The sequence below is a fragment of the Oryx dammah genome, unplaced genomic scaffold (genome assembly GCF_014754425.2).
Source record: "Oryx dammah isolate SB20612 unplaced genomic scaffold, SCBI_Odam_1.1 HiC_scaffold_27, whole genome shotgun sequence".
Taxonomy (NCBI): Eukaryota; Metazoa; Chordata; class Mammalia; order Artiodactyla; family Bovidae; genus Oryx; species Oryx dammah.
Genome location: NW_024070211.1, coordinates 134,451,562 through 134,479,369, shown reverse-complemented (window position 1 = coordinate 134,479,369; position 27,808 = coordinate 134,451,562). Strand labels below are relative to the sequence as shown.

General features: G+C 37.7%; 1 protein-coding gene across 1 annotated transcript in view; it reads left to right on the top strand.

Moving 5' to 3' along the window:
- The window catches only part of LOC120854172, a 182,329-nt gene that overhangs the window by 26,181 nt on the left and 128,340 nt on the right, over positions 1-27,808 (top strand). Inside the window, exon 3 of the mRNA XM_040227944.1 lies at positions 21,570-21,866. Within this exon, the coding sequence (XP_040083878.1) occupies positions 21,570-21,866 (297 nt within the window). The remainder of the gene's footprint in view (positions 1-21,569; positions 21,867-27,808) is intronic.

Genomic DNA, 27,808 nt, shown 5'->3' with positions numbered 1-27,808 from the left:
CCAGCAACAGTGCAAGAGTGCCCTCTTCTCCACACCCTTTACAGCGTTTACTGTTTGTAGACTTTTTGATGATGGCCATTCTGACCAGTGTGAGGTGATCTCATTGTAGTTTTGACTTGCATTTCTCTAATGAGTGATGTTGATCTTTTCATGTGTTTGTTATCCATCTGTATGTCTTCTTTGGAGAAATGTCTATTTAGGTCTTTTTCCCACTTTTTGATTGGGTTGTTTGTTTTTCTGGTATTGAGTTGTATGAGCTGCTTGTATATTTTGGAAATTAATCCTTTTATCGATTGTTTCATTTGCTATTATTTTCTCCCATTCTGAGGGTGTCTTTTCACCTTGCTTATACTTTCCTTTGCTGTGCAAACACTTTTAAGTTTAATCAGGTCCCACTTGTTTGCTTTTGTTTTTATTTCCATTACTCTAGGAGGTGGGTCACAGAGGATCTTGCTTTGATATGTCATCAGGTGTTCTGCCTATGTTTTCCTCTAAGAGTTTTATAGTTTCTGGTCTTACCTTTAGGTCGTTAATCCATTTTGAGTTTATCTTCGTGTATGGTCCATCTAGTCATTGCTATGGTTTTTCCAGTGGTCATGTGTGGATGTAAGAGTTGGACTGTGAAGAAAGCTGAGAGCCAAAGAACTGATGCTTTTGAACTGTGGTGTTGGAGAAGACTCTTGAGAGTCCCTTGGACTGCAAGGAGATCCAACTAGTCCATTCTGAAGGAGATCAGTCCTGGGTGTTCTTTGGAAGGAATGATGCTAAAGCTGAAACTCCAGTACTTTGGCCACCTCATGCGAAGAGTTGATTCATTGGAAAAGACTCTGATGCTGGGAGGGACTGGGGGCAGGAGGAGAAAGGGGTGACAGAGGATGAGATGGCTGGATGGCATCACTGGTTTGATGGACGTGAGTTTGAGTGAACTCCGGGAGTTGGTGATGGACAGGGAGGCCTGGCGTGCTATGATTCATGGGGTCGCCAAAAGTCAGACAAGACTGAGCTGCTGAACTGAACTGAACTGAATGGTGTTAGGAAGTGTCCTAATTTCATTCTTTTGCATGTAGCTGCCCAGTTTTCCCAGCACCACTTATTGAAGAGGCTATCTTTGCCCCATTGTATATTCTTGCCTCCTTTTTCAAAAATAAGGTATGCATAGGTGTATGGGTTTATCTCTGGGCTCTTCATCTTGTTCCATTGGTCTATATTTCTGTTTTTGTACCAGTACCATACTGTCTTGTTGACTGTAGCTTTGTAGTATAACCTGAAGTCAGGAAGGTTGATTCCTCCAGCTCCATTCTTCTTTCTCAAGACTGCTTTGGCTAGTTGGGGTCTTTTGTATTTTCATATGAATTGTGAAATTTTTTCTTCTAGTTCTTTGACAAATGCCATTGGTAATTTGATAGGGATTGCATTGAATCTGTAGATTGCATTTGTAGTATAGTCATTTTCACAATATTGATTCTTCCTACTCAGGAACATGGAATATCTCTCCATCTGTTTATGTCATCTTTGATTTCATTCATTAGTGTATTTTAATTTTCTGTGTACAGTTCTTTCATCTCCTTAAGTAAGATTATTCCTAGATATTTAATTCTTTTTCTTGCAATGGTGAATGGAATTGATTCCTTAGTTATTCTATTTGGTTTTTCATTGTTAGTATATAGAAATGCAAGTGATTTCTGTGTATTGATTTTGTGTCCTGCAACTTTGCTAAATTCACTGATTAGCTCTAGTAATTTTCTGATACTATCTTTAGAGTTTTCTATGTACAGTATACAGTATCATGTGATCTGCAAACAGTGAGAGCTTTACTTCTTCTTTTCTGATCTGGATTCCTTTTATTTCTTTTCCTCCTCTGACTGCTGTGGCTAGGACTTCCAAAACTATGTTGAATAATATTAGTGAACGTGGACACTTGTCTTGTCCTGGTCTTAGGGGGAATGCTTTCAGTTTTTCACCATTGAGACTAATGTTTGCTGTAGGCTTATATATGGCCTTTACTATGTTGAGGTAGGTTACTTATATGCCCATTTTTTGAAGAGTTTTAATAATAAATAAGGGCTGATTTTGTCAAAACCTTTTTCTGCATCTATTGAGATGATCATATGGTTTTTATATTTCAATTTGTTAGTATGGTGGATCATATTGTTTGATTTATGTATATTGAAGAATCCTTGCATCCTTGAAATAAACCCAACTTGATCATGGTGTTTGGTGTGTTGGTGAATTCTGTTTGCTAAAATTTTGTTGAGGATTTGTTTAAAATTTGTTGATGATCATCTATGATCATCAGTGATACTGGCCTGTAGTTTTCTTTTTTTAATATAAATTTATTTGTTTTAATTGGAGGTTAATTACTTTACAATATTGTATTGGTTTTACCATACATCAACATGAATCTGCCACAGGTACACATGTGTTCCCCATCCTGAACCCCCTTTCCTCCTCCCCCTCTTACCATCCCTCTGGGTTGTCCCAGTGCACCAGCCCCAAGCATCCAGTATCATGCATCGAACCTGGACTAGTGATTTGTTTCATATATGATATTATACACGTTTCAATGCCATTCTCCCAAATCATCCCACCCTTGCCCTCTCCCACAGAGTCCAAAAGACTGTTCTATACATCTGTGTCTCTTTTGCTGTCTCGCATACAGGGTTATTGTTACCATCTTTCTAAATTCCATATATATGTGTTGGTGTTTTTCTTTCTGACTTACTTCACTCTGTATAATAGGCTCCAGTTTCATCCATCTCATTAGAACTGATTCAATTGTATTCTTTTTAATGGCTGAGTAATACTCCATTGTGTATATGTACCACAGCTTTCTTATCCATTCATCTGCTGATGGACATCTAGGTTGCTTCCATGTCCTGGCTATTATAAACAGTGCTGCGATGAACATTGGGGTACACATGTCTCTTTCAATTCTGGTTTCCTCGGTGTGTATACCCAGCAGTGGGATTGCTGGTTTTCTTTTTTTGTGTTGTCTTTGTCTGGTTTTGGTATCAGGGTAATGGTGGCCTCATAGAATGAATTTGTAAGTGTTCCTTCCTCTGCAGTTTTTTTAAAGAGTTTTAGAAGGATAGGCATTAGCACTTCTCTAAATGTTTGATAGAATTCTCCTGCCATCTGGTTCTGGGCTTTTGTTTTTGGGGGAGATTTTTGATCACAGCTTCAAAATCAATGCTTATAATTGGGTTTTTCATAGTTTCTATTTCTTTCTGGTTCAGTCTTAGAAGATTTAACTTTTCTAAGAATCTGTCCATTTCTTCCAGGTTATCTATTTTATTGCCATTTAGTTGTTCATAATAGTCTCTTATAGTCCTTTGTATTTCTGCATTGTCTTTTGTAACCTCTCCTTTTCCATTTCTAATTTTGTTGATTTGATTCTTCCTTTTTTTTCTTGATGAGTCTGGCTAAGGGTTTGTCAATTTTGTTTATCTTCTCAAAGAAGCAGCTTTTAGTTTTATTAACCTTTACTATTGTTTCTGTCATTTCTTTTTTATTTTTTATTTTTTCTGCTCAGATCTTTATGATTTCTTTCCTTCTTCTAATTTTGGGGTTTTTTTTTCTTCTTCGTTTTCCAGCTGCTTTAGGTGTAAGGTGAGGTTGTCTATTCGATGCTTTTCTTGTTTCTTGAGGTAGTATTGTATTGCTATAGGCTTCCCTCTTGGAGAATGCAATGGCACCCCACTCCGGTACTCTTGCCTGGAGAATTCCATGGACGGAGGACCCTGGTAGGCTGCAGTCCATGGGGTTGCAAAGAGTCAGACACGACTGAGTGACTTCACTTTCACTTTTAACTTCCATGCTTTGGAGAAGGAAATGGCAACCCACTCCAGTGTTCTTGCCTGGAGAATCCCAGGGACGGGGGAGCCTGGTGGGCTGCCATCTATGGGTTGCACAGAGCCGGACACGACTGAAGTGACAGCAGCAGCAGCAGCAGCAGCAGACTTCCGTCTTAGACCTGCTTTTGCTGCATCCCACAGGTTTTGAGTTGTTGTGTTTTCATTGTCATTTGTTTCTAGAAATTTTGTATTTCCCTTTTTCTTCAGTAACCTGTTGGTTATTTAGAAACGTGTTGTTTAATCTCCATGTGTTTGTGTTTCTTACAGTTTTTTTCTTATAATTGATATCTAGTCTCTTAGCATTGTGGTCAGAGAAGATTCTTGATACAATTTCAATTTTCTTAAATTTACTGAGGTTTGATTTGTGACCCAAGATGTGGTCTATCCTGGAGAATGTTCCATGTGCACTTGAGAAGAAGGTGTATTCTTCTGCATTTGGATGGAATGTCATGAAGATATCAATGAGCTCCATCTTGTCTAATGTATCATTTAAGACTTGTGTTTCCTTATTAATTTTCTGTTTTGATGATCTGTCCATTGGTGCAAGTGGGGAGTTAAAGTCTCCTACTATTATGTGTTACTGGCAATTTTTCCTTTTATGTCTCTGTTTGTCTTAAATATTGGGGTGCTCCTATGTTGGGTGCATAGGTATTTGCAATTGTTATGTCTTCCTCTTGGATTGATCCCTTGATCATTATATAGTATCCTTCTTTATCTCTTGTAGTCTTCTTTATTTTAAGGTCTGTTTTGTCTGATATGAGGATTGCTACTCTAGCTTTCTTTTGCTTCCTGTTTGCATGGAATACATTTTCCCATCCTCTCACTTTCAATTTATATGTGTCTTTAGGTCTGAAGTGGGTTTCTTGTAGACAGCATATATATAGGTCTTGTTTTTGTATCCAGACATCCAGACATCCACAGACATCCAGACAGTCTGTGTCTTTTGGTTGGAGCATTTAGTCCTTTTACATTTAAAGTAATTATTGATAGATATATTCCTATTGCTATTTTCTAATTGTTTGGGGTTGATTTTGTAGATCTTTTTTCTTCTGTTGTATTTCTTGACTATATAAGTCCCTTTAACATTTGTTGTAAAGCTGGTTTGGTGGTACTGAATTATCTTAACTTTTGCTTATCTGAGAAGCTTTTTATCTCTCCATCAATTTCGAATGAGATCCATGCTTAGTACAGTAATCTCGCTTGTAGATTTTCCCCTTTCAGTACTTTAAATATATCCTGCCATTCCTTCTGGCCTGCAGAGTTTCTGCTGAAAGATCAGCTGTTAAACGTATGGAGTTTCGCTTGTATGTTACTTGATGCTTTTCCCTTGCTGCTTTTCATATTCTTTCTTTGTGTTCAATCTTTGTTAGTTTGATTAGTATGTGTCTTGGTGTGTTTCTCCTTGGCTTTATCCTGTATGGGACTATTTGTGCCTCTTGGACTTGACCAACTATTTCCTTTTCCATGTTGGGGAAATTTTCAACTATAATCTCTTCAAAAAATTTCTCATACCCTTTCTTCTTCTCTTGTTCTTCTGGGACCCCTATAATTCAAATGTTGATGCATTTGAGAAGGTCCTAGAGGTCTCTGAGATTGTCCTCAGCTCTTTTCATTCTTTTTACTTTATTCTGCTCTTCAAAAGTTGTTTCCATCATTTTATCTTCCAGCTCACTGATTCATTTTTCTGCTTCAGATATTCTGCTATTGATTCCTTCTAGAGTATTTTTAATTTCAGTAATTGTGTTCTTTGTCTCTGTGTGCTTAATCTTTAATTCTTCTATGTCTTTGTTAATTCATTCTTGCATTTTCTCCATTTTGTTTCAAGGTTTTTGATCATCTTTACTATCATTATTCTGAATTCTTTTTCAGGTAATTTTCCTGTTTCCTTTTGATTTATTTGGACTTCTGTGTTTCTAGTTTGTTCTTTCATTTGTGCAGTATTTCTCTGCCTTTTCTTTTCTTTTTTTTTTTTTTTTAAGTTAAGTGTTTGAGGTCTCCTTTTCCCAGGCTTCAGGGAAAGTTGAATTCTTTCCTTGAAGAAGGTTGAATTCTTTCTTCCTTTTGGTTTCTGCCTTCCTAAGGTTGGCCCAGTGCTTTGTGTGAGCTTTGCATACAGTGAGATTTGTGCTGAGTTTTTGTTTGTTTGTTTTTCCTCTAATGGGCAAGGCTGAGTGAGGTGGTACTCCTGTCTGATGATTGGGTTTATATTTTTGTTTAGTTTGTTTTTTAGATCAGGTGTCCTGCTTAGAGTGCCATTGGTGGTTGGGTGATGCCCAGTCTTGTATTCAAGTGGTTTCCTTTGTGTGAGCTCTCTATTTGATACCCCCTAGGGTTAGTTCTCTGTTAGTCTAGGGTCTTGGAGTCACTGCTCCCACTCCAAAGGCTCAGGGTTTGATCTCTTGTTCATGCTGTAGGGACTGCAGCAAGGGATCAGACGTGTCACAATGCGAGGCAGCTCTTAAAGACTGTTCTTGCTCTTGTTGCCCTCACGTCCCGAAGCAGACAGCTGCACTGGTGGCAGCAGCCGAGCCATCAAGAATGTACAGCTGTATTGTAAACACGCCAGAGGTCCAGTTCCCATCCTCATCCACCCCATGCAGTCCCTACCCCTTCCTCACTCCTCAATAATTCGTACACTTTTCTGCTAGCCATCCTAACATTTCGGTGGCCATCAGTTTGTTCTTCCTTTCATGCAAACACGCTCTAACAAAGCCACAAACACAATTTGATATAAACGGGATCTCATTTGTGTTGTGTTAACACAGGTGCTCTCCTTGCTGTCCTCCCACCTCAGCATCACTGCACAGTGGCCTCCATTAACATGAGCCTACAAGCTAGTGAATTACATTCTATATTTTCTCCAAGGTATTTTAATCACAAACAGATGCATATGTGTGTGTACATGCATACACACCTATACAAACACCTTTCCTGTGTCTTACGTTTACCACCTAATAACATTCACATTCATGGAAGTATCTCCACAGTACTTGTAATTCTAAGTAATAACTGCATAATATTCCATGCTATAATCTAACTTTCCCTGGTGGCTCAGACAGTAAGGCGTCTATCTGCAATGCTGGAGACCTGGGTTCGATCCCTGGGTCAGGAAGATTCCCTGGGGAAGGAAATGGCAACCCACTCCGGTATTCTTGCCTGGAAAATCCCATGGACAGAGGAGCCTGGTAGGCTACAGTCCATGGGGTCGCAAAGAGTCAGACAAGACTGAGCAACTTTACTATTCCATGGTATAAGTATATCAAAATTTGGTCATTTCACCTATGGATAATGACACACTTTGTTTCCAATTACTGGCAATTACAAATACTGATTTAGAAAACCCCATTTTATGTATAACCATACAGATTGATACATTTTAGTAAACAGAAGCTTAGTAGTGGGATGGCTGATGATTATAAGAATTTTAATAGATCCCAGATTGCCTTCCAAAAAGGCAACAATATTTTTGGTAGTTTTTTATGTTTCTCCTAATCTCCATGAATAATGAGCATTATAATCTTATAATTCTTGGTTTTGGTTTGATATTGTTGCTGATGTTTTATATTCTTATATTGATTCAGTTTTGTTAATACGTTTAACTACAATTGCTTTTTCTTACTCCCTCTTGTTCTTTTTTAAACTTTCATTTTAAAATATTTATAGATCACAGGAAGCAGAAATTTAATACAGAGAGGCTCAGTGTTCCCCTTACCCAGTTCCCCAAAAGTAATATGCTATATCACTATAGAACAACATCAAAGCCAGGAACTGACACTGAAAGAACATGTGTGTATGTACCTCTGTACCATTTTATCACATGTGTAGATTCATGTGACAACCACCACCAGCCATATACTATTCCACCAGCCTCAGACTGCACTCCTTTGCAGTCAAAACTTTCCTTCCTTTCCATAACCACTTACAACCACGAATCTGATCTCCATTCTCTGATTTTGTCATTTCAAAAATATTACCATCTGATATTTGCTTTTTTCACTCAGCATAAATCCAGTGATTTCTATTGAGTTGTGTGTATCCATTCCTTTTTACTGCTGATTATTATTCCATTGAATGACTTTACCATATTTTCCTTAATTAATTACCTGTTGAAGGACATTTGGGTCACTTCCAGCTTGAGGCTGTCACAAATAAAGCTCCCATGAAGATTTCTGAAGAGGTTTTTTGGTGAGCAAAGGTTTTGATTCCTCTGGAATAAATGCCCCATCAGTGTGACTGCTGAGTTGCATGATATGCATATGTTTAGTTTTTTTTTTTAAGTGTCAATTTTTTTCCAGCATGGTGTACCATTTTACCATATGTGAGAGGCCTGGTTTTCTGCATCCTGGCCAACATTTGAAACGTTTAATGTTTCTCACTTTACCTGTACTGATAAGCATGTAGTGGTCTCGTGCCTCTGACATAACATTCCACGAGGGCTAGTGCTGTTGAGCTTTTTCCATATGCTTCATGTGCTTTTTTCATATAGCTCAGGCTGCTATAACAAAACACCATAGGCTCCAGCTTAAAAAATGACAGAAATTTATTTCTCACAGTCCTGGAGGCCAGGAAATCCCAGATTGAGGTATTAGCAGATTCAGTGTCTGCTGAGAGCTCTCTTCCTAGGTGGCCCTTTTCACTGTAACAGCATTTCAGTGGGCACTAATCCCACTCAAGAGGGCTCTGCCCTCATGGCCGAATTACCTCCAAAGGCCTCATATGGCTTATATCATCACCTTAAGAGGTTAGGATTTCAACATATTAATTTGGGGAGACCCAAATATTCAGTCTATAGAATTTGCCATACCTATGTATCTTCTTAGGTGAAATGTCTCTCCATATTTTTGCTCATTCTCTAACTGAACTGTTGATTTTTACAGTGGAGTTTTGAGAGTTCTTTTTATGAAATATATTAGAACATGTATAAGTTTAACCTGTACAACATGTTGGTTTGATAGAATTATATATTATAGATCGCATTTTATATTGCAATATGATTACCACTGTTAACTAGCATCTCTGTCATGTCACCTAACTTTCATTTCTTTTTGTTGTGATAACATTTAAGATCTAATCCCTTAGCAAATTTGCAATTTATAATACAATATTGATGACTACAATCACTATGCTGTGTATTAGATCTCCAGGACTTGTTCATCTTCTAGTTGCAAGTTTATATCCTTACACAAAATCTCCAAAATTACCCTGCCCCTCAGCCCCTGGTAACCACTATTCTACTCTCTGATTCTACAAATTCAGCTTTTCACATATGAATTCAGATTTCACACATGAATGATATTGTACAGTGTTTGTCTTTCTCTGTCTCATTTATCTCAACATATTGCACTCTTGTTGGAAATGGCAGGATGTCCTTTCTCATAACTGAAATATATACCACATTTTCTTCATCCATTCATTCATTGAGGGATGCCTAAATAGGCTATTATGAATAATGCTGTCTTGAATATGGGAGTGCAGACCACTCATTGATATCCTATTGCCATTCCCTTTGGCTATATACCCAGAAATGGGATTGATGAATCTTGGAGTAGTTTTATTTTTAATTTTGTAAGCAACCTTTATACTATATTTCCTAGTAGCTGAACAAATTTACATTCCCATCAGTAGTGCACAAGGATTCCCTTTTCTTCACATCCTCACCAATACTTATCCTCCTGATGAGAGCTATTCTAATAGGTGTGAGGTTATATCTCATTGTGGTTTTGATTTATATTTCCCTGATGATTAGTAATGTTGAGCATATTTTCATGTACCTGTTATCCACTTGTATGTCTTCTTTGGAAAAAATGAATTCAGTTTCTTTGCCCATTTTTCAATTAAATTGTTTGGTTCTTTTGTTACTGAGTTGTATGAGTTCTTTATATATTTTGGATATTAATGTCTTTTCCAATATATGGTTTGCAAATATTTTCTACTATTTTGTGGATTGCCTTATCATTTAGGTGATTGGGTTTTTTATTTGTTTTTGCTGTGCAAAGCTTTTTAATTTGATGTAGCCCACTTGCTGACTTTTACTTTTGTTGCTTGTCCTTTTGGTGTGATATCCAAAAATCATTGCCAAGACCAATGTCAAGGAGCTTCTTCCCTTTTTTCTAGAGGCTTTTACTATATTCAGTTTTATGTTTATGTGCTTAATTCATTTCAAGTTAATTTTGTGAGTAGTATAAGATGGGGTCCAATTTCATTTTTCTGCATGTGGTTGTTTAGATAAATTTCTTTGTTGAAGTGTATCAGGGTAATACTGGTTTTGTAAAGTGAATTTGTAAGTGTTCTCTCTTCAATTTTTTGAAAAGTTTAAGAAGAATTTGCATTAGTTCTTCTTTAAATGTTTGGTTGAATTCACCAACTCAATGGATGTGAGTTTGAGCAAACTCCAGGAATTAATAGTGGACAATACAGCTTGGCTTGCTGCAGTCCATGGGGGTCGCAAAGAGTCAGACACAACTGAGCCACTGAACTGAACTAAGAATTCACTGATGAGACCATCTGGTTCTGAGCTCTTTTATGTTGGGAAATACACGACTTGGTCTGCTCAGATTTTCTATTTCTTCATTATTCAGTCTTGGTGGGTTGTCTGATTCTAGGAATTTATCCATTTTCTCTGCTGCTGCTGCTGCTGCTGCGTCGCTTCAGTCGTGTCCGACTCTGTGCGACCCCATAGAAGGCAGCCCACCAGGCTTCCCCATCCTTGGGATTCTCCAGGCAAGAACACTGGAGGGGGTTGCCATTTCCTTCTCCAAGGCGTGAAAGTGAATTTGCTCAGTCGTGTCCGACCCTTAGCGACCCCATGGACTGCAGCCCACCAGGCTCCCCAGTCCATGGGATTTTCAAGGCAAGAGTACTGGAGTGGGGTGCCATTGCCTTCTCCAATCCATTTTCTCTAGGTATATTCAGTTCAGTTGCATATAGCTGTCAATATCAGTCTCTGATGATCCTTTTTATTTCTATGGTATCACCTGTAATGTCAACTCTTTCATTTCTGATTTTACTTGAGCCTTTGCTCTTTTTATCCTAGTCTAGCTAAAGGATTGTCAATTTTGTTTATCTTTTCTAAAAATCAATATTTAGTTTCCTTGTCTTTCCTATTGTTTTTCTGGTCTCCATTTCATTTGTTTCTGCTCTGATCTTTGTTGTTTCTTTCCTTCTGATAACTCAGGCTCAATTTCTTGTTCTTCTTTTCCTGGTTCCTTGAAATATGAAATTAAGTTGCTTATTTGAGATTTTTTTCTTACTGTAGGCATTTATAATTGTAAATTTCCCTCTAAGAACTGCTCTTGCTGCACCTCCTAGGATTTGGAGTATTATGTTTCCATTTTCATTTCATTCAATATATTTTTACTTCAGTTTTTATTTCTTCTTTGACTCACTGATTGTTCAGGACTGTGTCATTCAATTTCCACATATTTGTGAGCTTTCCAGTTTTTCTTCTATTATTGATTTCTAGTCATAATATTGTCTAGAAATATATCTGGTAATATTTCAATTTTCTTAAATTTGCAAAGATTTCTTTTCCTTGATTTATCATATGATCTATCCTGGAGAATGTTCTGTGTGTACTTGAGAGCAATTTGTATTCTGCCGCTGTTGTATGAAATGTTATGAATATGTTTGTTTGGTCCATTTGGTCTAAAAGTATAGTTCAGATCCAACATTTTCTTATTGATTTTCTGGATGTCCCATCCATTGTTTTAAGTGGGATATTGGAATCTTCTACAATTATTGTATTATTGTCTGCTTTTCCCTTCTGATATGTTTTTCTGATGTTGCTTTATATACTTAGATACTCCAGTATTTGTGTATTTATACTTATGACTATTATATCTTCTTTATGAATTGAGCTCTTTATCATTATAAAATTATCTTTATCTCATTACAATTTTTAGCTTTATTTTGTCTGATATAAGTATAGCTACTCTGCTGTGTTCTGATTTCTACATAAATGGAATATATTTTTTCATACCTTTTCTCTGAGCCTATGTGACCCTAAATTTGATTGGGTCTCTTATAAGCAGCAAAAATTTCTTTCTTTTTTGATCTGTTCAACCACTCTCTGACTCTTGATTAAAGAATTTAATCTATTTATATTTAGATATAGACTTATTAATCCCATTTTGTTAATTGCTTCCTGGGCGTTTGGTAGTTCCTTCGTTACTTTCTGCCTTTCTTTGTGAATGGATGATTTTCCATAATGGTATGCTTTGATTCCCTTCTCTTTACCTTTTTTACATCTACTGTAGGTTTTTGCTCTGAGGTTAGCAAGAGGCTTACATTTTCTTCTGTGCTAATAATAACTTAAATCATATACAAAACCTCTACCTTTTCATTCCCTGCCTCTTTATGTTTTTGATGTCATAATTTACTTCTTTCTATATTGTACTTTTATTAACAAATTATTGTAACTAGTTTTTTTAATACTCTTGTCCTTTAACTTTTATATTGGATTTAAATGATTATGCTATGCTAAGTCACTTCAGTTGTGTCAGACTTTGTGCGACCCCATAGACAGCAGCCCACCAGGCTCCTCTGTCCCTGGGATTCTCCAGCAAGGATACTGGAGTGGGTTGCCATTTCCTTCTCCAATGCATGACAGTGAAAAGTGAAGGTGAAGTCGCTCAGTCGTGCCCGACTCTTAGCAACCCCATGGACTGCGGCCTACCAGGCTCCTCCTTCCATGGGATTTTCCAGGCAAGAGTATTGGAGTGGGTTGCCATTGCCTTAATACACCACCATATTCTAGTATTAGAGTATTCTTAATTTGACTATAACTTTACCAGTTAAAATGTACTAGTGTGTTGTACATTTTCATGTTTTCATGTTAGTAACTAGTATACTTTCATTTCAGCTTGTGAAATTCCTTTCTACATTTCTTATAAGGTAGGTCTAATAGTGATCTCAGCTTTTGTGTTTCTGGAAGTCTTTATCTCTCCTTTATTTCTGAAGGATAACTTTACTGGATAGAGTATTCTTGGTTAGCAGATTTTTACTCTCAACACTTTGAATATATCATCCCACTCTTTTCTGGCCTTCAAAGATTCTGCTGAGAAATCCACTAGTAGCCCTATGAGATTCCCTTGTAAGTTACAAGCTTATTTTCTCTTGATTATTTTAAGATTCTCTCTTTGTGTTTGATTTTTGACAGTTTTATTATAATGTGTCTTGGAGAGGTTCTGTTTAACTAGATTTTTGTTTGGTAACCTGTAAGTTTCATGAACTAGGTTATCAAAATCTTTCCTCACATTTGGGAAATTCTAAGCCATTACATATTTTATTTTTTAATATTATTTATTTATTTGGCTGCATCTGGACTTAGTTGCAGCATATAGTATCTTTGTTTCGTCATGAAGGATCTTTTTCATTGAGGCACACAGACTCTATTTGTGGTGCGTGGGTCAGTAGTTGCAGTGCACAAATTTAGTTGCTCTGGCGCATGTGGGATCTTAGTTCCCCAACAAGAAATCAATCCATGTCTCCTGCGTGGCAAGGCAGATTCTCAACTACTGGATCACCAGGGAAGTCCCAGCCAGAATTCTTTTTCTTGTCATTAGAACTTTTAAAATTTACTCTCTTAGCAACTTTCAAATCCACAGTACAGTGTTAACTGTAATTGCCATGGTACATGCCCCCTTCCCATGGATCACAGCCTTGCCATGGTGAAGGGGCTTGCATAACTCAATGAAGCGATGAGCCATGCCATGCAGGGCCACCCAAGATGAATGGTGAATAGTTCTAACAAAACAGGGTCCACTGGAGAAGGAAATGGCTACCCACTCAAATATTCTTTCCTGGAAAGCCCTTTGAACAGTATGAAAATGCAAAAGAAAAAAATGACACAGGAAGATGAGTCCCCCAAGTTGGAAGGTGTCCAGTATGCCACTGGGGAAGAGCAGAGGGAAATTACCAAAAGCTCCAGTAAGAATGAAGTGGCTGGGCCAAAGGGAAAGTGATGCTCAGCTGTGGATATGTCTGGTGGTGAAAGTCCAGTGCTGTTAAGAACAATATTGCATAAGAACCTGAAATATTAGGTCCATGAAACAAGGTAAATTGAACCTGGTCATGCAGGAGATAGCAAGATTGAACATCAACATCTTAGGAATCAGTAAACTAAAATGGACAGGAATGGGTGAATTTAAATCAGATGATCATTATATCTATTACTGTGAGCAAGAATCATTTAGAATAAATTGAATAGACCTCATAATCAACAGAAGAATTCAAAATGCAGTACTTAGGTGCAATCTCAAAAATAACAGAATGATCTCAGTTCATTTCCAAGGCAAACCATTAAACATCACAGTAATCCAAGTCTATGCCCCAATCACTGATGCTGAAAAAGCTGAAATTGACAGGTTCTATGAAGTACAACATCTTCTAGAACTAAAACCAAAAAAAGATGTCCTTTTCATCATAGGGGATTGGAATGCAAAAGTAGGAAGTCAAGAGATATCCAGAATAACAGGCAAGTTTGGCATTAGAGTACAAAGTGAAGCAGGGCAAAGGCTAACAGAGTTTTGTCAAAAGAACACGCTGGTCATAGCAAACATCCTTTACCAATAACCTAAGAAACGACTCTACACATGGCCATCACCAGACGGACAATACCAAAATCAGATTGATTATGTTCTTTGCAGCTGAAGGTGGAGCAGCTCTATACAGTCAGTAAAAACAAGACCTGGAACTGACTGTAGCTCAGTTCATGAGCTCCTTATTGTAAAAATTAGACTTAAATTGAAGAAAGTAGGGAAAACCACTGTGCCATTCAGGTATGGCCTAAATCAAATCTCTTATTTGATACAGTGGAGATGATGAATAGATTCAAGGGATTAGATCTTGTAGACAGAGTGCCTGAAGAACTATGGACAAAGGTTTGTAACTTGCACCGGAGGCAGTGACCAAAACCTTCCCAAAGAAAACGAAATGAAACAAGGCAAAGCGATTGTCTCAGGAGGCTTTACAAATATCTGAGGAAAGAAGAGAAGTGAAAGGCAAGGAAGAAAGGGAAAGATATACCCAACTGAAGCAGAGTTCCAGAGAATAGCAAGGAGAGATAAAAGGCCTTCTTAAATGAACAATGCAAAGAAACAGAGGAAAACAATATAGTGGGAAAGACTAGAGATCTCTTCAAGAAAATTGGAGATATCAAGGGAACATTTCACGCAAAGATTGACATGATAAAGGACAGAAATGGTAAGGACCTAACAAAAGCAAAGGAGATTAAGAAGCAGTGGTAGTAATACACAGAAGAACGATACAAGAAAGGTCTTAACGACTCAGATAACCACAATGTAGCCACTCCTAGAGCTGGACATCCTAGAGTGTGAAGTCAAGTGGCCTTAGGAAGTCAAGTGGGCCATTGGAAGCATTACTTCAAACAAAGCTAGTGGAGGTGACAGAATTCCAGCTGACTTATTTAAAATCCTAAAAGACGATGCTGTTAAAGTGCTGCACTCAACATGTCAGCAAATTTGGAAATTCAGCGATGGCCACAGGATTGGACAATGTCAGTTTTCATTGCAATACCAAAGAAGGGCAATGTCAAAGAATGTTCAAACTACCATACAATTGTGCTCATTTCACATGCTATTATAGGAAGGCCATGCTCAAAATGCTTCAAGATAGGCTTCAGCAGTACATATTTGAGAACTTCAAGATTTATAAGCTCTGTTCGAAAGAGGCAGAGGAACCAGAGATCAAATTGCCGACATTCATTGAATCTGGAGAAAGGAAGAGAGGTCCAGGAAAACATCTACTTCTGCTTCATTGACTACACCAAGGCCTTTGGCTGTGTGGATCACAAAAAACTGGGAAGTTCTTAAAGAAACGGGAATACCAGTCCACCTTACCTACCTTCTGAGAAACCTGTTATGTGGGTCAAGTAGCAACAGTTAGAACCAGACATGGTACAACTAACTGATTCAAAGTTGGGAAAGGACTACAATGAGTATATTGTCACCCTGCTAATTTAACTTCTGTGCAGAGTGCATCATGCAAAATGCTGGGTTGGATGAATCACAAGGTGAAATCAAGATTGCCAGGAGAAATATAATCAACATCAAATATGCAAATGATACCACTCTAAGGGCAAAAAGTGAAGAGAAACTAAGGAGCATCTTGATGAGGATAACAGAGGAAAGTGAAAAAGCTAGCTTGAAATTCATTACTACAAATACTAAGATCATGGCGTCTGGTCCCATCATTTCATGACAAATAGAAGGGGGGATAGTGGAAACAGTGACTTATTATTGGGCCTTATTATTGGGTTCTGAAATCACTGCAGATAGTGACTGCAGTCATGAAATTTAAAGATGCTTGCTCCTTGGAAGGAAAGCTATGACAAACCTAAGATAGCATATTAAAAAACAGAGACATCACTTTGCTAACAAATGTCTACCTAGTCAAAGGTATGTTTTTTTTTTCAGTAGTCATGTGCAGATGTGAAAGTTGGACTAAAGAAGGCTGAGTGCCAAAGAAGGGATGTTCTCAAATTGTGATACTGGAGAAGACTATTGAGAGTCCCTCAGACTGCAAGGAAATAAATCCTGAATATTCATTGGAAGGTCTGTTGCTGAACCTGAAGCTCCAATACTTAGACCACCTGATCCAGAGTCAACTCACTGGGAAAGATCGACAACAAAAGAAGAAGGGTGTACAGAGGTTGAAATGCTTAGATAGCATCACCAACTCAATGGACATGAATTTGAGCAAACTCTGGAAGATAGTGAAGTAAAGAGGAGCCTTGTGTGCTACAGTCCATTGGGTGGTATAGAGTCAGACACAACTTACTGACTGAACAACAGGGACACCATATTACATCTACAAGACTTAACTATTTTATAACTTGAAGTTTGTACCTTCTAACTCCTTGCACTCCTTTCATGCACCTTCCCATCCCCTACTTCTGGCTACCACCAGTCTTTTCTCTGTATCTATGAGCTTTTGTTTTTAGATTCCACATATATGTGAGATCATAAAATAAATCATAAAACTTTCTATGTCTGACTTACTTTGAAAACAGCCTAATGTACTCAAGGACCATCTATTTTGTCACAAAAGGCAAGATTTCATTCTATCTTAAGGCTAAATAATACTCCATTGTATATATACCACATTTTCTTTATCCATTCATCTATCAGTAACACCTTGATTGTTTCTGTATCTTAGCTATTGCAAATAACTCTGCAGTTGAACACAGTGGTGCATGTATCTTTTCAAGTTACTGATCTTATTTTCTTTGAATATCCAAAGGTGGAATTTCTGGATCAGATGGTAGTTCTACTTTTAATATTTTGAGGAACTTCTATACTGTTTTCTATAGTGGCTGTACAAGTTTACATTTCTACCAACATTGCACATGGGTTCTCTTTTCTCCTCATACTCGCCAACACTTGGTATTTCTTGTCTTTCTGATGATTTTAGCAGGTGTGAGATGATATCTTGTTGTGGTGTGGGTGTGCATTTCCCTGATGGTTAGGCCTGTTGAGTGTCTTTTCATGTACGTGTTGGCCGTTTCTATGGCTTCTTTGGAAAAGTGTGTATTCACACACACACGACCCCGTCTACCTTTTAATTGAATTGGGATGGTTTTTGTTTGTTTGTTTGTTTTTATTCTTGAGTTGTGTAAGCTCTATATATTAATATACTTTTGATATTAATCCCTTATTGGATATATTATTTGCAAATACTTTCTCACATTGAGTATTGTTACCTTTTCGTATTGTTGAAGATTTCCTTTGTTGTGCAGAAACTTTACTGTTTGATATAATCCCATTTGTAAATTTTTGCTTTTGTTCCTTTGTTTTTGGTGTCAAATCCAAAAAAGTCTTCACTATACCCAATGTAAGGAGTTTACTGCCTGTGTTTTCTTCTAGGAATTTTATGGTTTCAGGTTGTACATTCAAGCCTTTAATCCATTTAGGGTTGATTTTTGTGTATGGTAAAAGATAATCTTTTGCATGTGGATGTCTAACTCCCAGCACCCTTTATTGAAAACTGTCCTCTTCATCATATATTCTCGGCACCATCATATATTCTTGGCCTCGCTGTCATAAATTAGTTGATTAAATATGAGTGAGTTTATTTCTGGGCTTTTTTTCTGTTACACTGATCTGTATGTCTGTGTTTATGTCACTACTGTTTTGATTAGAGTACTTCATTATATAGTTTGAAATTAGGAAGCACAATACCTCCAGCTTTGTTCTTCTTTTGCAAAGAATTGCTTTGCCTATTTGGGATCTTTTGGGATTCCATATAAAGTTTAGGATTGTTTGTGCTATTTCTGTGGAAAATGTTATTGGAATTTTGATAGGTATTGCATTGAAACTGTAGATTGCTATAAGTAGTATGGCCCTTTTAACAATGCTAGTTCTTCTAATCCATGATCATAAAGCATCTTAACATTTACTTGTGACATTTATCTTCTTTGATTTTGTTCATCAAAGTCTTAGAGTTTTCAGTGAACAAGTATTTTATCTCCTTAGTTATATTTTAATGTATTTTAAATTGGAGGATAATTGCTTATATTCATTTCTGCCGTACAGCAGTGTGAATCAGAAATAAGTATAAATTTATCTCCCTTCCTCACACCCCTTCCATCTTACCCCTCTAGGTCATCATAGAGCACTAGGCTGATTTCCCTATGTTATACAGCAGCTTTCCACTACCTATCTATTTTGCATATGGTAGTGTATATATGTCAATGCTATTCTCTCAATTTGTCCCACCATCTCCTTCCCCAACTGTGTCCACAAATCCATTCTCTACATCTGTGTCTCTATTCCTTCCCTGAAAGTATGTTCATCAGTACAATTTTTCAAGATTCCATATATATGCATTAATATACAATATTTTTTTTGTTTTTTTTCTGACTTATTCACTCTGTATAACATGCTTTGGGTTCACCCGCCTCACTAGAACTGACTCAGATTTGTTCCTTTTAATGGCTGCATAATATTCCATTGCATATATATATATGTGTGTGTGTGTGTGTGTGTGTGTATGTGTAGGTATATATATATATATAACAACTTTTTATCCATTCATCAGTCAGTGAACATCTACATTGCTTCCATGTCCTGGCTATTGTAAATAGTTCTGCAATGAACATTGGGATATATGTGTCTTTTTGAATTGTTTTCTCAGGATATATGCCCAGTAGTGGAATTGCTGGATAGTATGGGGCTTAAAAGTCTGCAGGTCTAGCAAGTTTCTACCTATTGCTGTAAAACCTATTGCTGATTAAGCTTGGGTTCATGGTCTCTTTCAAGGGGCTGTGTTCAGCTCAAGGCCAGGCTGCAAGATGTCTTGCTTCCACACTCACTAAGGTAGCTGTTGACAGGCTTCAGATCCATGCTGGCTGTTGACTTGGAGACATCAGTTTCTTGCCACATGAGCTTTTCCATGGCCCTTTTCACAGTATATCATCTTACTTCTCCCAGAGCAAGGGGTCCATGAAAGGCACCCTCAAATGGAAGCAACAACCTTTTTATCACCTAATCTTGGAAATGATGTTTCATTCTGCCAAAGTCATTCATTAGAAGTAAGTCACTAAGTCCAGCCTATATTCAAGGGGAAGGGCTCATACAAGGGCCGTCATCAAGGTGATGAGGTCTTGGGGCCATCTTAGAAGCTGCCCACAAAACTGGGTGATGGTGGTGGCTTTACAAATACTGCTCTAATTAATAACCTCAAAACAAAGACCTTTTTTTTACTGAGAAAATTAAAATTCCTTGGTAAGTGAATGGATATATGGCCCTAGTAGCACCCCCAAGGTGGGGAAACGGGAAGGGAGGGGGGCTGTTTTCCATTAAGCTAATGGAAAAAGTGAAGGTGAAATTTTGCACTTAGAGAGCACCATTCTCCAGCCAGGACTCCCTCTAAAAGCCTATAGCCAAGCTATGAAAATGGTAATGTTCTAAAATTCTGATAAAGCAAAAGTTGAGGATCATTGACAGCATCAGGAGGTCCCAGCCAATAACTCCCGTACAAGCTGGTAGAAGCCTAGGTGATGGTGCATTGGAAAAGTCCGAGTTTCTTTTGTTTGTGAGCTCATATCTAGTGGCAGTAACTGCGTTCCTGTGGAAACCTTAGCATGAGGGTAGCTTGGCTTCCTTTCAGGCAGCTTTGTGTCATTTGCTCACTAAAAGCCTTAGGAGAATGGCTTTGGTGTACAGCCTGGGAATTGGGACTTTTCAAAGCTTGGCAAGTGATTCTAATATGCATCCAAGGTAAAATGCATAAAATCCATAAAATGTACAACAGAGAGTCTTGCATTAAGATGTGATCATTAACTTCCATTCCCTTTGCAAGAACTTTGAGAATTATAAAAGAGCATAAGGTGTGGTCCTTGCTTAGTTAAGCAGATGTTATTTCCACCTGTAAAACAATAGGAATTTTTACCACATAGAATTGTGAAAAGGATATGGAAGTTAGAATCAGAAGAATACAGCTGACACAACAGTGCCAGGGTTAATAGCACCTACCCTCTGCATAATGGAACATCCAAGTATAAATTAACAGTTGGCCCTCCATACTCACAGTTCCACATCCAGGGATTCAGCCACCCATGGATCCTATACTGCTGTACTATTTACTATTGAAAATAATCCACGAGTAGATCCATGCAGTTCAAACTCACGTTGTCCAAGGATCAACTGTCTAATGACACACAGAGTTGTGTGAACTTGGATTATCACTTAAGTGTTCTGAGTTTCTATTACCTTATTTACAGGATATGGATAATATGCCTGTGGCTTCTAGCTAAGAGTGAAGTTGAGGAGAGGGAACTAAGTAAAGCACTTTTTAAATCAGTACCAAAAATACACAGTGATTCTTTACCTTGGATGCATATTAGAATCACTTGCCAAGCTTTGAAAAGTCCCAATTCCCAGGCTGTACACCAAAACCATTCTGTAGTAATTATGCCTCCCCTTCCCCTTCTTTCTCCATGTGTATGTCTGTGTCTGTGTGTATGTGTGAATATACAAAGCCTCTTGAAATAGTTAAGAGAAATTTCACCTTTGTTTCCACCAAATAGTATACACAAAGTACTTGGGGATGACATTCCAAAGAGGGGATATGAAGGAGGTATCCACTAGAGTGGGACTGGGGATGGTGGTCATTAGACTCAAAGAACACATAGGAAGAAAAGTTTCTGCTCCTTTGACTTGAAAGCACAGAGAGATGGTTGTGCAACACGAAGCCAAAGTATTCTGTTAGTGTGGACAAATGTTACTCTGAAATTCAGTTAGGGTTCCTGAGTGCATGATAGCACCCAGACAAAGTATGGCAGCATAGGTGCCAAAGGAAGGTGCAGTGTGCACACATCTAGTTAATGTCTGTGCTGAGTAAGTAGTAACAGATGCCTGTGTGTCCCCATTCAAATTCTGTTCTCAGGGGGCATTGTTTAGGCAAGAGCTTTCTGCCCAAACCACTGACCCTTAAAAAATATTTCTAATGAATTACTTTCAAGACCTAATTCTTTGATCAAGGTGGAAGACTTGATTCTTTGAAATAGTCTTGAAAATAGAACATTTCAACAGAAACAAGGTTTCTTTTGTTCCGAGTCTTCACATTTTCCAAAATTACTGTGAACAAAGTATTTCACTGGAATCTGTATTTTGGGGATTAACCAAAACATAGAAAGAAAGTGAACAGAGAAAGAACACTGTGCTCACTTGATATGTTCTCCTCTCTGTTTTCTAGAACCACATGCTGTGGGAAGAACAACCAGGCAAGAAGCCCAGTTGCTTCCAGGGTCTGAAAGCTTTTCACACTGAGCCAGCTCCGGGGCCATTCTCTACTGCTGAGGTGGGGACATGGATTCTTCCCTTCATTTCTGCAGAAGACATCCCCTGGGAGACTCCTTCACAACACAGGAGTATCCCTCAGCACTCACACATCAGTTTAGATGACCTGTGGCTGGAGAAGACGCAGAGGAGGAAGTTGAAGAAGCAGGCCCAGTTTGAAAGGAAGACTCATGCACACAAAGATGGAGTCCAAGTAAGCTGCTCACATGCCATAGTCATCGGACATGACCTGGTACCTCCTCTTCCAATGCATCAGCTTGCCTTTCCTGCCCGCTTTGCACCTCTGCCCTATACAGTCTGCAGGACAAACATTGTGCAGTGATGTGTCTGAGAGCCACAGAGGCTGTGGCTCCCCCTTCCCGCTCTGCAGTGTCTGCCCCTGTGCAGGTGATGGAGCAGAACTGAAGAAGGGGAGGCCTGCCCTGAAGCTCCTCCCATTGTAATGACCATTCAGTGAGGGCCCACTCTGTGTCAAACATTGTGTTAGACGCTGCACAGCATTAATTTTAATACTCTCAAAGGTGCATGACATTCTGATACAACAATCTCAGTTAAACAAAATCATATAAAGATAATTAGATTTTTTCTCTAAGTGACACCATGATTTTTACATGAAATTGTCAGCTATTTAAAAATGACTTAATAGTTTATAAAGCATACCTTTTACACAATCCCTAACTGTTTCTTATTTTTTCCCTTTATAAAATAGCAGTCTTTTTTTATTATCAAGTATTTGTGAAGTACACATCCCTGAGTCTCACATCATCCCTGATATCCACTTTTGAAAAAATTGAGGTGAAATTTACATAACATAAAATGAACCATATTAAAATGTACAATTCACTGGCATTTAGCAGATTCACAAGATTTTGCAGGACTTACCTTTATCTGGTTCCAAGACATTCTCATCATCTCAGAAAGAAACTTCCTAACTATTAAACAGTCACAACCAATTTCCCCTCCCTAGACCCTGGCAAGCACTAATCTGATTTTCATTCCTATGGATTTATGTATTACCTATAAATATTTCATGCAAATGGAATTACAGTATGTCATCTTGTGTGCCTGACTTTTTTCACTTAGCATAATCCTTTTGAAGTTCTCCTCTGTTGTAGCATACAGCAGCACTTTGCTCCATCATGCGGATATGTTTGTTTTTGTTATTCACTCATCCATTGACTGGCATTAGGTTGTCTCCACTTTTGACTGTTTTAAATAGTGCTGTCAGGAACATCTGTGTATAAGCTTTTGCTTGTATACATGTTTTCTTTTCTTTTCGATATATACATAGGAGTGGAATTGTTGGGACATGTGGTAATTCCATGATTAACTTTCTGAGGAACTGCCAGACTTTTCCACACCATTTTATATTTCTATCAACAGTGTAGAGGGTTGCAAGTTCTCTACATTCTTCCCAACACTTTTTGCTTCGTGTTGTGTTATTTTGTTTAAATTATACCATCCTAATGGATCTGTTCAGTTCAGTTCAGTAGCTCAGTCATGTCCGACTCATTGTGACCCCATGAATCGCAGCAAGCCAGGTCTCCCTGTCCATCACCAACTCCTGGAGTTCTCCCAGACTCACGTCCATCAAGTCAGTGATGCCACGCACCCATCTCATCCTCTGTTGTCCCCTTCTTCTCCTGCCCCCAATCCCTCCCAGCATCAAAGTCTTTTCCAATAAGTCAACTCTTCCCATGAGGTGGCCAAAGTACTGGAGTTTCAGCTTTAGCATCATTCCTTCCAAAGAACACCCAGGGTTGACCTCCTTCAGAATGGACTGGTTGGATCTCCTTGCAGTCCAAGGGACTCTCAAGAGTCTTCTCCAACACTGCAGTTCAAAAGCATCAATTCCTCGGTGCTCAGCCTTCTTCACAATCCAACTCTCACATCCATACATGACCACAGGAAAAATCATAGCCTTGACTAGATGGACCTTAGTCAGCAAAGTAATGTCTCTGCTTTTGAATATGCTGTCTAGGTTGGTCATAACTTTTCTTCTAAGGAGTAAGTGTCTTTTAATTTCATGGCTGCAATCACCATCTGAAGTAATTTCGGAGCCCCCCAAAATAAAGTCAGCCACTGTTTCCACTGTTTCCCCATCTATTTCCCATGAAGTGATGGGACCAGATGTCATGATCTTCGTTTTCTGAATGTTGAGCTTTAAGCCAACTTTTTCACTCTCCACTTTCACTTTCATTGAGAGGCTTTTTAGTTCCTCTTCACTTTCTGCCATAAGGGTGGTGTCATCTGCATATCTGAGGTTATTGATATTTCTCCCAGCAATCTTGATTCCAGCTTGTGTTTCTTCCAGTCCAGCGTTTCTCATGATGTACTCTGCATAGAAGTTAAAGAAGCAGGGTGACAATATACAGCCTTGACGTCCTCCTTTTCCTATTTGGAACCAGTCTGTTGTTCCATGTCCAGTTCTAACTGTTGCTTCCTGACCTGCATACAGATTTCTCAAGAGGCAGTTCAGGTGGTCTGCTATTCCCATCTCTCTCAGAATTTTCCAGAGTTTATTGTGATCCACACAGTCAAAGGCTTTGGCATAGTCAATAAAGCAGAAATAGATGTTTTTCTGGAACTCTCTTGCTTTTTCAATGATCCAGCAGATGTTGGCAATTTGATCTCTGGTTCCTCTGCCTTTTCTAAAACCATGGTACCTAATTGTGGTTTGATTTGCATTTTCCTAGTGACTAATGTTGGGTATATTTTCATATATTTATTGGCCATTTGTATGTCTTTTTTTGGAGAAATGTCTGTTCAAGTCCTTTGACCAATTTTTAACTGTGTTATTTTTCTTTGTTGTTCGGCTGTCAGAGCTCTTTACATATGCAGATACTAGACCCCATGAAATAAATGATTTACAAATATTTTCTGCCATCTGTAGATTGCCTTTCATTTTCTTGATAATGTCTACTGTTGAATGAAAGTATTTAATTCTGATGTAATCCAGTTTATCTAGTTTGTCTTTTGTTGCTTGGAATTTAGTGTAATGCCTAAGAATCCATTGCCAAATCCAAGGTCATGAAAGCTTATTTTTATACTTTCTTTTAAGAGCTTTTATACCTTTTGCTCTTACATTTAGGTTTTGTATTCATTTTGAATTAATTTTTGTGGTTTATGTGAGGTAAGATTCCAACTTCAAACTTTTCCATGTGGATATCTTATTGTCTTAGCACCATTTGTTGAATAGACTATTCTTTTCCTCATTAAATGATCTTGCTGCTACTGCTGCTAAGTCACTTCAGTCGTGTCCAACTCTGTGTGACTCCATAGATGGCAGCCCACCAGGCTCCCCCATCCCTGGGATTCTCCAGGCAAGAACACTGGACTGGGTTGCCATTGCCTTCTCCAATGCATGCAAGTGAAGAGTGAAAGTGAAGTAGATCAGTCGTGTCTGACTCGTAGAGGCCCCATGGACTGCAGCCTACCAGGCTCCCCCGTCCATGGGATTTTCCAGGCAAGAGTACTGGAGTGGGTTACCGTTACCTTCTCCGAAATGATCTTGACACTCTTGTAAAACATGAAATGACCTTAGACATATAGGTTTATTCCCAGACTCTCAATTCTATTCTATTGGTCCTTGTATCTGTCCTTTTGCCAGTATCACACTATTTACCATAACTTTCTATTAAGCTTTGAAGTTGGGGTGTGTGAATCCTTTTTTGTTATTTTTTAAGATTGTGTTGCCTGTTTGCTGTCCCTTGCAATTCCAAATGAATCGTAGGGTCAGCTGTTTCATTTCTTGGGGGAAAAAAAAAATGAAGGCCATTGAGATTTTGGTAAGTTTAAATTGAATCTGTAGATTACTCTGGAGAGTATTACCTTCTTATATATATAACAAATTTTCAAATCTATGAACACAGGGTGTTGTTTTATTTTTTAGGTATTATTTAGTTGCTTTTCACAATGTTTTATAATTTCCACTGTACAAGTCTTACACATCCTTGGTTAAGATATTTCCTATGTATTTTATTCTTTTTATGATATTGCAAATAGAATTGCTTTCTTAATTTCACTTTGGGATTTGTTCATTGCTAGTGTATAGAAATACAGTGGATACTTGTGTATTGATCTTGTACATGCAGATTTGCTGATTTTGTTTATTAACTCTGAGTATCTTTGTGTATTATTTAGAAATTTCTATATATAAGATTAAGATATAGATCCTATACATTTTTTAGAATTTATATCTTTGCATTTAATTTTCTTAGGGAGTTGTAAGCAGCATTGTGTTCTTAATTTTATTTTTCACAAGTTGATTCTTAGTATATTAAAACATTACTGACTTTTGTGTGTTTGTACTATAGCCTGTGACCTTGAAGAATTCATTGATTGGTTCCAGAAATTAAAAAAAAAAAAACTCCTTGGGATTTTCTATGTAAAGAGTAATATCTTCTATGGGTAGGGACAATTGTATTTTTCATTTCCTAATTTGTATGATTTTTTTTTCCATTGACTTATTGCAGTGGCTAGGAATTCCAATATTGTGTTGAATAAGAGTGGGAAAAGAAGATATCCTTGCCTTGTTCCCTCTTGTAATAGGATAAATTTCCATTTTTTCACTCTTAAGTATGATGTTAGCTGTAGAGCTTTTGTAGAATTTTGTTGAGAAATTTCCTCTCTATTCCTAGTTTGCTGAGACTTTTTTTAAAAATCATGAATGTGTTAGCTTTTTTTAAAAGCTGTTTCTGTGTCTACTGATGTGATCATTTTATGTTTTTATCTTTAACCTCTTGATGTGGTAGATTATAGTAATGTTTTGGTATTTTGAATCAGCCATCTCTACTTGGAATAAATCCCACTTAGTCAGGTAGTATATATAGAATGTATAATTTTTATTAAATCTTATATTAATTTGTTGATATTTCATCCAGATCTTCTGTATCTAAGCTCATAAGAGATTTTGAGCTGGAGTTTTCACTTTTGTACTATTTTACCGTAGTTTGGGTATCAGGATAATATGAACCTCACAAAATGAGTTGGAAAGTAATTCTCTTTTCCTGTATTCTTAAATAGATTGTGTAAAATTGGTTTTCTTTGCTCTGAATTCTACACTATATTAATATGACCACTTCTTTTTTGGTTAATATTTACACATGTCTTTTTTCATCTTTTTACTTCCAACCTGTCATTGATTTGAATTTCATATAGGCAGCATTGTTGGATCTTTTTATTTTATCCATTCTGCTTATGTTTGTTTTTTTATATGGTATATTTTGACAGTTAACATGTAAAATAATTATTATATTAGGGCTTAAGTCTGCCAATTTATTACTTGTGTTCTGTTTCTTCTGTTTCCCAATATACTTTTCTGTAAGTTACATGAACGGTTTTTAGGATTCCATCATAATTTATTTGTAGTATTTTTGAATATTTTGTTCTGTATAGTTTTCATACTGGTTGCTAGAAGAAAATGATCACCCCTCCAGTATCCTTGCCTGGAGAATTCCATGAACAGAAGAGCCTGCCAGGTTCCAGTCCATGGGGTTGCAAAGAATTGTACACAGCTGAGCAACTAACACTACTACATTAAAAGCATTATATACATACATAATCTATCACAGTCTACTGTTATCAACATTTTACCACTTCCAACGACCTTTAGTAATCTTAGTTCCACTGACGTTCATTTACTATCCCCACTGTGCTGTGCTTAGTTGCTCAGTCATGTCCAACTCTTTGTGACCCCATGGACTGTAGCCCACCAGGCTCCTCTGTCCATAGGGATTCTCCAGGCAAGATACTGGAGTGGGTTGCCATGCCCTCCTCCAAGATCTTCCCCAGGAGATCTTCCCAACCCAGGGATCGAACCCAGGTCTCCTGCATTGCAGGTGGATTCTTTACCATCTAACCATGAGGGTAGCCCATGAATACTAGAGTGTGTAGCCTATCCTTTCTCCAGAGAATCTTTCCAGCCCAGAAATCAAACCAGGGTCTCCTGCATTGCAAGTGGATTTACCAGCTGAGCTACCCACTATTAAAATATAATTCTATTGTGTTTTCTCTACCTACATTTTTTTTGAAGTACGATTAATTTACGTCCAATATTATGTTAGCGTCAAGTATACAACACAGTGATTCAATGGTTTTATAGATTACACTCCATATTTAGTTACTATAAAGTAA